Raw genomic sequence first — 17,332 nt, forward strand, 5'->3', positions numbered from 1 at the left:
TATTTTTAAGCCATTCCCAGTGTTCCCATGGATTAATATATAAAACCCCAGTATCATAACAATACAGCAGCAATTGAAACATCGTCATCCTTCAGGTATTTTGAAAAATAATTAAATATCATCATGACAGCCACCTAAAAAATCAGAATGTTGTTCTTAAAAAAGTTCTGTTCCACATTAAAATGAATAGTCTTAGTGTTGCACAAAGTAGACATTATTTATACCTGTAAGAGAGGATCTACTCATTTTATTGTATACTTTCTGTTTCTACTGAGTAAATCTTACAATTTCAAATATCGGTTTAAATGAATAAGGTGGAAGCTAAAAGGACAGACATAATCAATTATTATTAGAGTGGAGTCAGATCCATTTAGTTACAGAAAAAGGAAATGAAATGCTTGTTCCTGCAGTAGAGAAAAGAAAAAAATAAAATAGTAACCTCTAACCAGATGCACAGTGCTAAATAAGGAACAGGTAAAGAAAATGGAGAAGAGAAAAAACACTGTCTTTCAAACATGTAATAGAACTATACAACAGGTCTAGGCAAGCAGAACGGCAGGGTATAACAACAATACAAAAAACGAATCTACTAGAACATAACTTTCAATAAGAAAATAAGAAAAGAAAATAAGACTTCATTTCTAAGTTTAGTTAATTTTGGATGTTCAGAGGGAGTAGGGAGGAAGACAGGCCTGAAGTTGTGCCTTAAAGACAGGATCAAGCTCCACTATCTTATTCATTTGTCCATTTCTCTAATTCATTTGTTGACTGCACAGTATTTGTTTACTGCTTCCCTGGGGCAGATGAGCAGGTCTGCAAACTAGCAGCACGCTCCAGTTTGCTCAATCCAATCGACTACCTGAGGGTCACATTAACCAAAGATATGTACAATTTAGTCAGTTGTTTAACAGATTCAATGCAATAGGTTAAAATTGCCTGAGGCGTTACAGTTCTTGACCTAAATCCAAGCTACAGCATACGCCAAGTATTTGCTTTAGAGATGCAAAACAGTGAGAATTTCTCATTGAAAAAAATGCAAACAGTATCTCAATGTTCTCTCACATGCCTAAATATCCTGTATGTTTGGGAAAGAGGCTAGTAATTTTAAAACAAAAGAAAGGTGTTCACTCTGACACTTGTACAAATCCACCTCTTATTCAGCCAGTGAAAAGAAAAGGAAATAACCAAGACTGCAATGCCAGCTGTTGGGAAGACAAGGAAGCGAGGAAGAGCTTGTTTATTTTCTAAGCAATTCTGCAGAAAGAAAGATACAAAGATTGGATGCTGTATACTGTTCATATGTAGTCATATTGTGACGGCACACATATTCCCAAATTAAACACTGATGAGAGGAAGAGTAAACACTTCACCATGCCAAGACAACAATGTGGTGTTCAAAAAACATTCAGTATGGCTCTAAGATAGATGAGAAGGTCAATTGATTTTGACTGTAAACAGTCAAAATCATCTGGGAGCGGATGCAGGCAGAAATCTCATCTGTCTTTGAAACAAAAAGCCGTAGGAATTCTTAAAGGACACTTTGCCCAATACAATACTTGGCCCAAATTCAATAACAGAATGTATGTGGACCATAGGTGTGAAAGACTTCATCGTTCACGTCTGCGCGTGTGTGGTTTCGGCAACAACATTGGAAGAGTACATTTCCTGGGCTACTCCAAATTCAGAAGCCTTTTTTAATAGAACTCTAGTATATACACAACATCAGACCTTCTCCAGAAGTAAAATAAAATAGGAAGGTGTGAATTTCTCAGAAACAGTGGAAATGTGATTTGAGTCTTTTCACGTACTAGCTGCCAATAAAACATACATGATTTGTGATGGGTAATCCTGAATAAATGGGATAAGAGCAGTAAATAGAATAGATGCTGCTAAAAACTAGAGTGAGAAATTTTAGTAACACAATCATTCATTATCTAGTAACAAAGTCATTCGTTATCTGATAAGAGCATAAGCAATTTGAAGGCACATGCATATGCTGCATAAGTGCACATCTGCACTAGACAAGTAGAGCCAAAAGGTTGGTAGCTATCGTATTATCAATAGCCTCAAAAACTTGTATCCTCTGAGGGTGTCCTATTTATAGAATCCCTGTCAACAAGACCTAGACATAATGTAATATATCTGTATATTCACCAGAGGTTGGGATGACAGTGGTTCTAGAGAGCTACTAATACAACATGATTTTACTGAATGCAATTTGCATTTTCAGATCCCAAACCCTCTACTGTAAATGTTACCGACAACAGGATAACTCTGTCCTACAGGATTTTTATTTTTTTGAAAGTCCTCAAGATAAGAAAAGCTCAAGAGAGTTGAGCAGAACTTTTGTTCTGGCTTTTTCAAAGCTTGATTAAGTAGTCCACAACACAGGAAATTAGACTGATAAAGCTAAGAGCTTCTGCAGTGTTACTCCAGTTAACTCTACTACCTGATCCTGGGAGCAAGCCAAGACACCACTTTCTTTGAAGAACACCCAGCTGAGGAGTCATTCCAAAGGCATCCAGAATCTTTGGTGCCACTGTTCACTGACCAGACTTCAAGTCAGGGTGAGGCAGTCTATCTACACTTCACAATAACATGGATTAGGAAGAACCTCAGGGATTAGTTAGGTTCTGGAAGAAAGTTCCTCTTGGTGGAGAAAGTTGGAGATTTTTCTTACTTGTATATCTATGTTAGTAACAATAGGTTTCAGTAAACTAAAACCTACAATATTAGAAGCTACTGGAAATACTAGTCCCCAAATCTGGCATTCGGTAACAACTTGCATGGCTAGGAATAAACAAAAGGAACAAAATGTCTGTAAGTACATTGAGACTACATTAAGTCAAAATTAAACTATAAATCCAGGTCAGGAAAAGTTGCAAAATACTGGAAAGTCCAAGTCTGCAAATTCGAATTTCAGGAACAAACCAAAAAAGCTCATTGCTTCACAGGCATTTCTTAAGCTTCTGCTTTCCACTGCCCCTCCACTACGCTACAGTCAGAACCTCAAAAACGGAACAGAACCTTATTCAAACCTCCCCAAACATCTTCAAAAGCCAGAAAATTGAATCGTGTGATGATTCTGAAGGCAGAAGAGAGATCACTTTGTAAAGAATAGCAGAGCACCCTGACATTGGTATGTGTATTTGTGGATAGGTTCTCACTTATTTTCTTAAGATAAATGAAGATATGTCAGAACTACAGGGGGGTCTCTGGACCAAACTGATACATTTATGCCTTAGGAGCAGCTGGAGATGTTCCCATTTTTCCTTTCAGGCCTTTCAATTAGAGTTCTGGAATACACAGTATTAACCCAGAAGGGATTCTTCACATAAGCATCTCTTCCTACACGTGCTACATCTATGACATATGAGGAGCACGCACATCCTATCATTTTTCTTAAGATCTCAGGCCTTTTTTTCCATTCGAGAGATTTTTTTTTTACATTTCTCTGAATTGAATATTTTCTGTATTGTCAGATAACTGAAAAGTGGAAACCCCGATTTCCCATACTAAGTCAAACTGACTCCAGACAATTTTATTTAGAGAAGTGCAAAGCACAAGTTAAGCTTTGTAAATAGACAAGTAGTACCACCCTAAAACGGGACCACAGCTTCAGAAGAGCTTAGAGCCTAGGAAGAACAAGTTTGTGTTGGTTGGAATATATCATGGAGACATACCCTTCAGTCTGTTCAGGCACTCATTACTATTTATTTAATTGCCACTTAATGGCTCATACCTAATGTTGTTAGACACTAAATTATAGCAGAATATAAACAAAACAGTTGAAGTGTTTTTTAAACAGCCTACAAACTGTTTAGTTGAAATTAGTCTAATTAAAAAAGTCTCAATAGACAGATACAGAAGTCATACAAGCAAGAAATACGATAGCTCCTAACACTGGTCTCCACAGAGCAAGCCAACTGGATCAACTTGCCTCTCCGGTTCCTTGGCATTTTACTACAGAATTACATTAACTGATTCATATCAGAACAAAAACAACTTTCCATGTATCTTTTTATTAATGTTCATAATATGAACTAGGTTAACTGCTTCTCAGGTGCTACTGAAACTATAATTTCATAAATTACATTGTAAGGATTATCAGATTTCATCAGAGACCTAGCACAGGTGTTGCGATGAGCAGGTACACATCCTACCACTAAGCAGCAGGTTGTTTGGCAGGGATTCCTTAGCTGAAACAACCGCAATAATCTCTTCTTTGAAGTCAGTGTTTTGGGGAGGAAAAGTTCAAATGGTGTTTAATTCCCAGACAGTGATAATCTTCAAACCGTCCATTTTGTTCCAAGAACTGCAGGAAATATCTTCTTCACAGACCAAGTCAAATACCCTTTCTTTACCAGAAACCTCTGGCACACAGTTTTAACACCTCTGACATTTTCTCTTGCGAGATTTATTTCATTTATACCATTTTTTGCCAAACATTGTTGATAGGAGTACAAGCTCAGTTTTCAGATTTATAAAGGAATGTATATGTCAGTAATATTGACAAAAAGTAACTGTCATAGAAAATTATTTTGGTTTATTATTTTCAGGTAAAGAGTACATACACACAAATTCTCTCCAAGGGATATTTGACTTAATCACAGAAATTGATTTAACATCATGATCAGACAGATCATAAAACAACTCTTTCATAGATTGCCTTTGATAGTTCATGTCACAAGAATAAATAATGGCATCCGACTTAATAATGTTTTCTTTTGCAGACACCAGGGAAAAACATTGATTTAACTGTAGGCCAGTTTATTAATGATAACACATGCATTCCTTACAGTTTCTTAAATATTTCAAACAGTTAGACCATTCTTGTAACTGATCCTTTATAGCTTTTCACATTACCTTGGAGAGCTATATCAAAAAGGCATTCTCCTTTAAGTTATATACACTAAGGAAACCTGTATACTTATTTGAGAAAGGGTACCACAGTCATAATGACGTTTGGTTTACTACACAGCGAAAAATAGAGGAAAAGAAGTTCAATCAAAGCTACTATTCAGTGCAAGGATTAAAAATAAAGGAAAAGAATACACTGTGTATTGCTCTGCCTCCACCAGACCTACTGTGAAATTTTCATATCCTTTTAAAGATGTATCCGGCACTCTGTAAAAGAAAAAAAAGAAAAGCACAAACACACACAAGAAAGTACTCACACTGTTTGGGTGTTGAATGGCAGCTTCGTACTGCAGTCTAACCCGCTGTGGCATCATCACATCATCCTGCAATAAATAGCACACTGTTACTGAATATAAAAAGGTCACAGTACAGTACTCAGATACACATTAGAATATGCTGTTAAGTTAACATCATTTTACTGGCTTGCAGTCAGACGTACAAATGGAACAAATATGAAAGTCACTGTGCCCATTACTTGTTTCTTTCAAAGAGCCGGAAGTAACACATTTGCATCTAACTTCTTCAATGCCTCTGAGCAAGTGGAGTTAAAAATGAGAAAGAGCATTTTTTAAATGCATTCTTATTTTCATCTGCTACTTTGATAGATTAAAATAATTGAAAACCATTCCACTAAAGCTTCTCCAAGTAAGCTTTCAGTGCCTTCTTTAAAATGCACAAAGTGAAAATACCTATGTAGGTAGGAAAGAAGAGAGCCAACGGAGGAGTATATGGCAGGATGATAGTCACTAACAAGAAGTAAAATAATTTATAAAGTACAAATACCAATAAAACAGATATAGCTAATAACATTATCAACTCAAAAAGTTCTTCATTTTAAATGAAGCCCTCATTTCATGTGGAAACTAAGATTCTTGCTTTCTAACACATATTCCCATTCAAAGCACACAAACTTACTAATCAAGCAGATAGCCTACAAACTTGTATGTATACAGACTGACAGAATAAGGAGACAAGTCTAAAACAGTCTAGAGTATCTGCTAGTGGTATAAAAGCTGAAGACGTTAAATGATCTTGCTGTTGTCACCTAAAAGCAGACACAATGAGAGATTAAAGTTGCGTGTTAACCAGATTCATCAGAATCTTCCAGTCATAGCTGTGTATAGGTTGAGTCCTCAAACTTTAAGCAACATCAAAGAGTAAAAAACCCTTTCTTTGTAGGTCTCTGATTTTCCAAGCAATACTCGCACGTGTCTACAAAACCCAGCAAAACACTTATTTCTACCACTTTTCCACAATGCAAGTCAATCTCCAGTCAGATAAGAATCACCAGCAGTGCAATATATAGAATAAGGCTTTTCTTTCCTAGGTTGAGTCTTTCAGTGATTTCTGAGATAGCGTTACTTATCGACAATAACCTTGTTACTTATCAAAAACAATAATCAATAATAATCTTATTACTTAACAATAATCTTATCAACAACAATCACAAATAGCATTATTTATCAACAGGAGTTCAAATGCATCGGTGATAGAAATACAGACTGACTACAACCAAGCGAAGCATATTCTTGAGCACTGTGACAGCTCTGAGTACATATACTGAAGAGGTAACAAAACCTGAAACCTGCAGTAACTCAAAACACAGTAAAACGAACAAACAAACAAACAAAAAAAACACACTGATAATGCGACTTGACACTTTACACTCTTAGTGGGTTAAACTCAATCCTGTTCAAACTGTAAATGGCCTAACTACTACATGACAGATGTTGCAATCAACACATTTCTTATGGACACTCACACATTTTACATTTCTAAAGACACCCAACATCTCTTTAACCACAAGCTCTAATAGCCATATATTGGCAGTGGATGTGGATAAGGAACTAACCTTGCTTAAAAGCATGAGATTTGAGACATGCTGGCAATACGAAGAAACATTCTTTGCGGTCTGAGCTGTACTGAGTCTCTCTTACACACTGGTTAAAGCTAATACAACCTGTTTCTCCTCAGTGTATTTCCAAATGTTTCTAGCTTATCAGGGAAACATAATTCATGGTTGGTTCTCGTTCCTGAGTTCCTGGTCTACATCCATTCTTTTAACCGTTCCTCACACTAAAATTATTCAAAGGAGATTTCTGCTAAAGCCAAAATACAAGTATTGAATTTCCAAAAACTTTCACATTAAAACTTTCAGTCAAATCAACAGCAACATTAGTGCTTGGATAAGTAGGCCTTGGAGGGTTGAATGATCTCGATATAAAGGTGACACGACAGTCTTACCAAAATCAACAGGAGAATGAAAAGAGCTTTAGAAGTAGCTCCAACTATTTAACACAATTGAAGGTTAAAGATAAAACAATAGAATAATAAAACTGACTCTTGTGGCATGCAAGTTCTTAAAAGAAGAAAGAGATATATCGGCAAAAGCATTTTTCTGTATCCAGGATATGGTTAGTAAAAATATAAGATTTTAATCATTTTCAAAACCAACAGTGGAAAAATTCTGATTTCTCAGCCTTTATTATAAAGGGAGAATGAAACTCTCTTCAACAGTTACTTCAGAACTTTGACAATAATATTTGCCATCTAATCTACTTTATCAAGAATTCATCAAGCAAACATTATAGCAAAACATTTACCCTTGCCTGTAAGAACAATAATCATATTTCTCTGTATACCACAGAGATATATATTTTTTTAATTACAATCTGTTTTTTCTTACAAAATATAGGAGTTATATTTTAACTGAGCTTTGTTCACACCTTGTTGTCTTCTTGTTAAATCCCTAAAAACCAAGAATGCAAAAAGAAATCCATCCAAAACTGAGGAATGAAAATGCTTAGAACAATGTTACTTTTATCGCTTACAATACACAACATAAGCTCTTGTGCTAAAAGGTTCCAGTTATGATCTTGCACAAGAGATAAATTTAAACGGGACTCATACACTCACAAAGATGAAAAATAATCAACTTGATTTAAATAATCCAAATGAAATCCAGAATTCTATTCACCATACAGGTCAATGTTATGTTTTCATCAACAGACAGCTTGGTCTGTTTCCCCCTAACAAAGCACTATGTCATGTGGACGCGATTGGCAAAACTAACAAGACTGCAGATTTGGGTCTTAGGCTATCACCAAGATCATCAGTATTATGTAAAATCCAGCCTAAGAGGGAGCACTATGACCGCAAAAACTTTAAAATGCTTTTTAAGAAAATAAATACATTTTTGTTCTCTAATATTCCAAAACTATGAACTCTTACCCTGAGTGACCTTTAACCTTTATTTAAAATATTTTTTAAAAGTCTCTCCATTTATCTATCAGTTATTATTTACAAGTTTTACATAACACATTGCTGTTTAGTTCTGTGATTCTTCCTGGGATGGAAAAAAAAAAAAAAAAAAAAAAGAACAGTAGTTTAAGACTTATGTCTTAATCCCAAATAAAATAAAGCAATCAAATGATGAGGAAGAATGGTACAAAATACAAATCACATCCCAGACAAAACTGAGTCAGTTCATCCACCTAGCTTTTTAATACTCAGGCTGGACAGCTATAAAAAAGAAAGCTAACTGCAAAATCAAACTTCAACGCATTTTGAAGATTCTTTACTGTGATGAAGTGGAAAAGAGAAAATCCTGAAGAAATAGTTCTTAGTAATGAGGTTGCATTCTATGTCAGTGATAGGAAAAAAAAAGAAAGAATCAAAGAAAGAAAGAAGAGATTAAGTTCTAATGAGTAAAAGCAGAAAGACAATGCCACAAAACCAGAGCACTTTACAAATTTCTCAATTTCATAGGCCAGTGATAGATAGCAGTGACACTCAACCACACACTGCACTGGTAAGAACTTACAGAGTTTCACCAATAGCAGATAATTAAGATGTTAAATTTATAGAGCTGTATATTACATAATCACAGATTCCCTATCAAAGATATTGCATTTATGATACTGAATTCAGCAACTGTTGACAGATACTGGTTTATACAGTCAACAGTTTGGATGTTTTTTGTTTAAAACTGTGAACAAAAGTTGAATAATTAAACCATTTTTCAGAATAATTTTCCCTCGTGACACATCAGACAAAGAAGTGCACATCTGAATCTAGCTGCAAATGTATATTTAGTCTGTTTAGAAAAAACATACTACTGAATTTAGAAAAAGATGCTATTTAGAAAAACAGACTACATTTAGAAATAGCAAAGTACATTTAGTCCGCTTCTGTCTCCTAGATATGATTAGGGAAGATAAGGCTAGCAGTAAATTACATTGAATTTTAGTGGAAACTTCTGTTAAACTTCCTTTAAAAAAAAAAAATAATTCATTTTTCCCTGCTAACATGAAAGCGTCTAAAGGTTGTCTCTTGGCGGACAGAAGGCAGACAGGATGAAGAGAAATTTTCCCTCACTGAAAGAATAACAAAAGAATATATTTAAAATAATGTTCAATAAAAATGCTTCCACTAAGTATGTACTTACAGTAGGATAAGGAAATAAAAATAATTTGTTAATAAATCTACTTTCAGGTAACTGCATTCCCCAAACTTTGGAAAAAAATTAAGAAAAATCTCAGGTAGTAGCTGGGTTTACTGCCAGCTAAATACATACATATATACAATGCAAACAACGCCAAACAGGTAAATGACAAGCAATAAAGCAATATAAACAAAAGCCTACATTAGACACTGAAAACAACCCAGATTTTGTAGGAATTTTGTTGATTACAAACATGTTTCCTGTTCTCCAGTGTCCATTCTGAGTAGGGAAACAATTTGCTGAAAGATGGGAGAATGAAAAGGACTTTATTTCACATGAAAAGCCAGCAGGGATTTCTAAACAAGCCCAGATGTGCTTCTGCCAGTGGGAGGCCGTGATCTCCATCACCTTTCAGTCAGACAGGCATTCTGCCTGCTTGCGGTCCTACCAATATATCCCTTCTGCAGAAAGCTGCCTTGCTCCTGTTGGGTTCTACACCACTTGCAGATGCTGTAGGACCAGAACCGCTCATTACACAGCTCTCAGCTACGTTGTTTTCGTTCCAACCAGAGGCAAGCACTCATCATAAACACACACAATTTACACTGAGCTAGTTCTTTTACTTTCCTCATATGTTTAGTCGAAGAAAAGGAAATCTAAGTCAATAATCCAAGTTTAAAGATACTATTCAAAGCTGTTTTTGCTTTATTATTTGCTTCTTAAACCATTCTGGATACATTTAAGTGACAAACATTCACTGGCCTTTTCAACCAGGCAGGCTGTCTGGACCACACTGAACTCCACAGTGATAATGATGATTTTCCCTTGAAACTGTTTTTTTTTTTTTTACTGCAGAAAGTAAACACAAAACATACAACTCAACATACGTCTTTACTTTTTAAAACCAAGGACAAGCTCACATAAATACTACACTAACTAAATACTACACTAACTAAAGCTCAGTACCGAAGTGCTTCCTTAAGCTCACATTATAGACTCAGCATCAAACACTTCTGCAAATTCCTTCATGATGCTGAAAAAAAAAAAAAAAAGCTGATATGCTCCATCCTGGCAGTAACAGCACTTTCTTGTCATTGCAGCTATTGCCCCTAAAATACAACCTGTAGCAGTACCAGGAGGAACATCTGATTCCCTAAGAAATGACACGGCATCTCCAGTCTTTCAATCCATCAAACGGGCATTCATTTACCCTGCACCTGCTCAGACTATAAGTGAAATCCTTCTTTGCTATTGTTCAGTACAACTCCTTGAGCTAGAGAAGTAAAAGGCCTAAAGCCTCCACAAACTGGCCTGTCTGCAGGACTACCAAAGCAAATACGCTCATCATCGGCAGTGTTTTTAAAGAAGCCCCACGCTATCAAACCCATTAAAATCACACACTCGAGTTCCACATGTCTCACCTGAGCAAAACACACACACTGCCAGTACTTGCAATATCACAGGGAAAAAAACACTGCTCTTCAGATTCTACTTCTGAAATACCTTGAGAAAGAAAGGGACAACAAAGGAAACACTTCCAAGGCTAAGACACTGACTTTATGGTGCACCATTTCTTTCTTGAACATGGCAACAAAGAGCCCTAAATGGGAGGACATGTTTGGTGACCTTACACCTGGCTGACTGGCACATTCCAACAGCATAAAATTAACTAGAATCTTCCTATGGAATCTTTTACTTCAACATGACTATCAACTGATGAGAAATTTTTGACGTCAAGGCAATTCCCACCTTGGTGCATTTGTGCAGCAAGCGCAGACATATGCTGTTCTATACCTAACATTTCTGAAGTCACTGGGGATAGATTTTGGATCTTTCTCACAGTTGGATCGCTGAAAAAAAGCATGGGAGTGCTTACAGACAGGGGAAGCAAGTCATTTACACTGCAACATCAGTAAACTCAGACCAGAGTAAAATCCTCCCTGTCAATTTCAATTACCCCCTTTAAGTAATAAACTGATGAAGAAGTGTGGAAGGAGCTTATGGCAGCCAAATTCTAAAGGTTTGGTTATTTATGAAACAGACAAGTAACATTTCACATTCCAGACAGGGACATTTAATCCATTTTTAATACTGTTCTGTGAAGACATATACGAAAGAGGAATGATGCCTTCAAGTACTTCTTGTTTGTCCTCCACTCTCCCCCCCCCCAAATTTATATATATATTTTTTTATAATATTTTCGTTCTCCTTAGTGATTCAGAAAAAAGGTACAACTCTTCGGGGGAGAGGGAGCTTCTGGGAATGGAGTTCACCACTACATCCATTCACCTGCTGATTGAGTGACACTTTCTCTCAGTTTTTAAACTGAGGATCAAATTTGCAAGGAGTATTATGTCACAACAACAATAAAAAAGCAAATACATGAAGTCTGATCACTGCTGCATTTTTTAGGCTATACAAACGGTAATTTCCATGAAAGTGTTTCAAAAGGTTATTAACGCCTGCAAAGTAACTTAAAACACCAACTTCCAAAACCAGCAAGTGAAGGAGCCTATGTAACCAAGCAGCTATTTTAATAACTGAGAACTAGCTTGAAGGCTGGAGTCCCTGAAACACATCAAGCAGCTAGCTGAGGCCCAACCACCTTCTCCCAAGACGTTTAAGAACTCCCCTCACTGAAGTGTTTTTGAACCTGAAATTCAAGACAAGCTCATGCACCATTTGACAGCAACACTGACATTCTGCAACTGAAATCCTAAAAGCAAATCTCACAAATGGGAAAACACAGGTCGGCAGCTGCCAATTCAAACAGCAGAGTGCTGACTCTGATGGTCCACCCTTGATTTGGTGAATAAAGCTCAGCTGCTTCCCTGTGCTGGGACAGCACGGAACAGCCAACTCTTAACTGGCTAAGTAAGAATCTTGCAAACAGCAATATATTGCCAACAGAGCCTTTCAAAGGACTAAAACAAATGGGTCAAGGACTGAAGTAAATATGACTGGGCTAGAAATATTGCAGGTCAAATAAAGGACACGATTTTATATTTCTATATATTTACCTATATATTTATATAACCTCCAAAACCACCTTGATTAAACCTGAAATAATGGGAAACTACACAGATTCTTAGAATGGAATGAAAGCACATTCCTTTTTAAAGAAATGCAGTTTTATAGAAGGATAAGTATGTTTGGTAAGTGTCAAAGAAAATAGCACTTCAAAGAAAAAAAAGAGTTTTCAGTATTACACCTCTCCTGTGCTAAATCTGGGTAAATGATTATAACAAAGATGGCAACCACCCCGGAGAGCTGACAAACTAAAATCACAATAAAACGCAACTGGTAGATAAAGTAACTACAGACAATTTGAAAAGGAGGAAAGTAACTGTGAAATACATTAGCATAATTAGTGAACTCTGATGTCATTATGACCAAGATTTTTCTGGGAGTACAATAAGAACAATTTGTTAAGTATCTTCACATTTTCTGCTTTTGCTGGTGGGAAAAATGCCTCAGTAGCTTAGAGGTGAAATCTGTAACAACAGCTACAGCAAAGAAACTCCATAATAGCTATTAGTCAAACAGCTGCCACTTCATACTAGAATAGGCTGATCAAATTCTGACAGTTCTGAGCTCTGTAACCTTTTTTTTTTTTTTTCCCTCCACATTTCTTCCCAATTTGTTGTCCTCGCAAATCTGTGTTGAGAGACATAACACAAGCAGCTTGACTCCAGCTGGAATGGCAAGCAAAACAGTCTCTTCGGGACTAATACTCCCAAAGATGCGTAAGTGAAATGAACATATGAGGAGCCACAACACTTTTCTCCACCTATATGAAATGTATACAAGCTATTGACACAGCCCCATTTCTCTCTCCATCCACCTCTAGCAAAGCTTCAATTATGCCTGCACATCTGAAGGTCAATTCCTTGGCATTACTGCAGCACATTCCAAACGGCTGATATCAGCATTCCTTCCTATAGAGCCTGACGCTGGATTGGTGACTGAAACGAAGAAGGTAGGTGGTGTGTAGAAGCAGAGCTATTAAACAGCTGGCAACATCTGTGTTGCAGCTATTATCACACAGCATTTACTAACTATGGCCAAAATATTGAGCAATTTTTAGACTTGCAGCAGTTTCCACATTCATTTTTATTTCCTCCAATCTGTTTTCAGCAAACAATGGTAGCCACAAGGGGAGATGGTAGAAAATACACTTAAGTAATGCCAATCATTTAGCATTTCTTTGTACCAAGATTAGGCTTCTGTTAGATCAGAATGTCTTCTGTTCTGCAGCATGTAGCTCAATAGCAGGAACAGAAATGTGTAGAACAGAAAGCCTTGTTAGCTTCTTCCAAACTTATCCATACTGGAAGTCATAAAATTCTCAATCATAGCACTTTGACTAGGTCCTAATTATATGAAACATCAACTTATGCTAATAATAATCTTGCAGAAATTCAAAACCACCACGGATTTCATAGTAGTTGTAATTTGTTTTCTCATATGCACAGCAAATAGAACAGTCAGCAAACAGAACACAGCAGCACAAAGAAGCATAGTTCATAAACTCCATAAAGCAAATAAATTAAGAATTCTGAAGATATCTCTATAGAAATATTAACTTGCAAACAACTACATCTGTCTGGATTGAAAGACTTACCTCTGTAAATTATTTTATACAGATTTGAGACAGATGTGAAGCTCTAAGGGACAATATAACAGTATGTTAATTTCTCACTCATGCTTACGTGGACTCCAGCTAACTTCAGTCAACGTAAGTATGTACACAACTCATCCCATGTATTTCCTGTAATACCCCATACAATGTAGTATTTATCCAAGCCTGGAACACCTGACCTTTACAAAATTTTAATATGTATTTCTTTCTTGTTTATATATGTAAGTAGTTTCACTGACTCACAATGTAGGAGAGTTAAATCCACAGAATCATAAATTTAACTGGCCCTGGCATCTGTGTCTACCTGAAGACAAACAAAAAGAACTGGATCCCAGGTATATTTGCATTAACAAAACTGCTATCACTTCAGCTACTTCATGGCATAATTTGTAAGACTCACGCGCTCTTACAATCTGATGAATCAGGAGATCAAAAACAGAGCAGTGGATTTCATGCTCATACTTCCTCAAAACAATCTGTTTATGAAACAGATACTGACACTCAGTGCTGAATATGAAGTACTTTTCTTTGACGTGTAAGAAGCTGACCTGTCCAAACACCCATTAATTTGTATGTGTGATTGTGAGTTCCATGTGTCCAATAAATGCTCAAATTTTGTTTTCTGACATACCATTTTATACATATGCATATTGGATACTGCATTTCAAAGCTTCACCCTCCTTAAACTTGTACACAAAGATTTATATAAATACACTCTGTAAAAAAAATCACTAACAGGAAGGATAAATTCAAATATACTCTTTTAAAAAGGCAAAGTGTTGATATATACTTTATAATTTAATAACAGCAAGAATAAAGGCCAGGAAAGCCAACAGCAAAGCTTAATTTCTTAAAAGTAAGACCAGAAACATATGCCAAATTGCCTTGGGTCTTGCAACAGTACACTGTTGGGAAAAAAAAAATCTGCATAGCTGGTACAACAAATAGAGTTTGCAAACTGAAAGAACATCCAAAGTGAAAGCTGTGTGATTATAAGGCTGTAGAGTTCACCTCCCTGCTCTCATGAAAAAGATCACGCCACTTTCTAATGAGCACAGACAATCATAATGTTAACTTGTACCCTACCTGAAAGCCTACACTTCCTGCAGCCATTTCCTCCTAGTACTACACTAAACCATAGCCAATTCAGAGGAAAGTATCAATCTTCAGGTGAAATTACACAAGATCAGTGAGCCTTAAAGGTCTTGCTCTTTTTGCCTGATCCTAGCCACATGGCACCATTCCTCAGATCAGCTATGCACATTTGTGAAACCCTTCACTGCATATTAAGCTGTATAAAGTCAGATAGCTATCTGTGGGTTAGTGAGCTGAATGGGTTCACAGAAGGTATACAACAAAGGATAAAGAAAAAAAAAGCAAGATGGGAGATGAGACATCTCCTATTTTGCATTAAAAAGCCAGTAGATTAGCTCTTAGTTTCTCATCTGTATCATTTTCTGAAGCACATGGGAAAGCAAAAATTCTAAAAACAGCTAAACAGCAACCCTGCTCAACTCTGCTCGCAACCGCTTGTGAAATCCCATAGGATCAAAGAATGGTATGAGGCTGTGGACATGCTACAGGTTGGAAGGCAACTTTAGGGCTATAAATAGTAACCACCATGTTTAACACCCAAACACCTCTGAAGAGCTTGTCTTTAAAGCAAACCAACCATGACATCAAAAATGATGAGACAATCTTTTAGACAAAACTGAGTCAAGCATGATGTATCAACTTACTGAATCCAGAAAGCAGAGATAGGCTCCCGAGCTCTGTATTACTGCTTGATTTTTAGCAAATCCAACTGTTGAGAAAATAAAGATAAAATTATATAGTAGCTTTAACCTTTGAATTTTTAAGCTTACTGCAGTCAGGAACAGACGAAAGTATAAAAATCAGTACCAAGCAAAATACGGATTTTTCCATATTTTAAACCAGGTAACTTTTAAATATTTAAATTGTATGTTCATTTCAGTATTATTCTGTGTGGTTAATCAGATGTACATATCAAAATTCTACCACCAAGCAGAACTGAACTTTTACTACCCCTCCCCAAAGATATAATACATAATATAAACCTTGAAGAGTCCAGCTACTTAGGCCTCACATCCAGTACACATCCAGATGATGAAAAACCTTGGCTGAATATACATATTCATCTCTTTAATCGTAACAAATAGCAACAAATTCTGAATTAAAAAAAATAATACTAATAATAAAAGAAAGCACAACAGACTGCTAGTCAACTTGTTTTCCCTACCTGGGGGCCAAGTCCTCAGTACACAAAAACAGTTCTGTTCCATTTTGTATGTTAAATACAAAGGAAGCAAATACAAAAATTAAAACAAAAAAAGTCTCATTAGGAAGTTAGAGAAAAATCAATGTTATGCAAGGAGGAGAGTACATGTCCAAAAAGCACAAATTTGTCTTATTTATACCATAACATGTTATACCATCTCTGGAAGACAACCCTAAAATATAAATTCAGTCAGATGACAATCCAGGCTTTTCTACCATGCCATTTCAGGAAGCTGAACTAGAAGAAAACTTTTTTGTCAGCTTAATTTCTGAAGCAGCACTGGACAGCACTGGAGGGTCAAACAAGCAACAAAGCTAAAAAAAAAAAAAAAAAGGAGGGAAGAGCAGGAATGCACGACCAAAGGTAAGGAAGGAACTGCAGCAACCAGCAGCGAGGTGAGTTCAGAAATGGAAACACATCTATGAGGAAGAAGTATGAGCTGGTTTACCTGGGATCACTTTTTATACGTAGACAAGGCCTAAGTACATTCTGGTCTTTGAATTCTTGTTACAGACAGCATTACAAGAAAAGACCATGCTATATCGTATTATTCTGAAAAACCCTATAGAAATTCTATTTGTTTTTATATATATATATATATATATATATATATATATGTATATATAAAATCATTTAAGGTTTATTTAAACTATTTCTGAAACTCACTCAGAGAATCCAGCTCAAGATTGCTCTGATATGCTTGCTAACCATGTGATGCAATGATATTTAATACTGTTGTGTTGATTTTTATTATTCTTTAAAGGGAAAACTGGAAAGATAAAGCCATGTCTCACCATGATATGGAGTCGGGTAGTTTTAAATATTATTATTCCTTAAGTTCCTGATTTGGCATTTCAAAAAATTCAAAAGCTTTCTCTGTTCTTTTTGTGAGATCCATGTTTAAGTTTGCTCAGGAAACAAATTTAACTGGGCTCAAAGGTTCACTTAGTTTAATACACTTGCTCCTTGGCTATCTTGCTAAGTTGTCCAAGTAAAGAAAAAGACTTATGACTGCATTTCTTACTGC

At 36.1% G+C, this 17,332-nt stretch overlaps 1 protein-coding gene across 2 annotated transcripts in view; it reads right to left on the minus strand.

Moving 5' to 3' along the window:
- The window catches only part of B3GNTL1 (UDP-GlcNAc:betaGal beta-1,3-N-acetylglucosaminyltransferase like 1), a 123,807-nt gene that overhangs the window by 98,003 nt on the left and 8,472 nt on the right, over positions 1-17,332 (minus strand). For both annotated transcript variants that reach the window (XM_032199681.1, XM_032199680.1), the window contains exons 4-5: positions 15,746-15,810; positions 5,178-5,243 (exon numbers count right to left, since the gene is read on the minus strand). In XM_032199681.1, the coding sequence (XP_032055572.1) occupies positions 5,178-5,243; positions 15,746-15,810 (131 nt within the window). The remainder of the gene's footprint in view (positions 1-5,177; positions 5,244-15,745; positions 15,811-17,332) is intronic.

Source organism: Aythya fuligula, chromosome 18, assembly GCF_009819795.1.
Source record: "Aythya fuligula isolate bAytFul2 chromosome 18, bAytFul2.pri, whole genome shotgun sequence".
In the NCBI taxonomy this organism is placed as follows: domain Eukaryota; kingdom Metazoa; phylum Chordata; class Aves; order Anseriformes; family Anatidae; genus Aythya; species Aythya fuligula.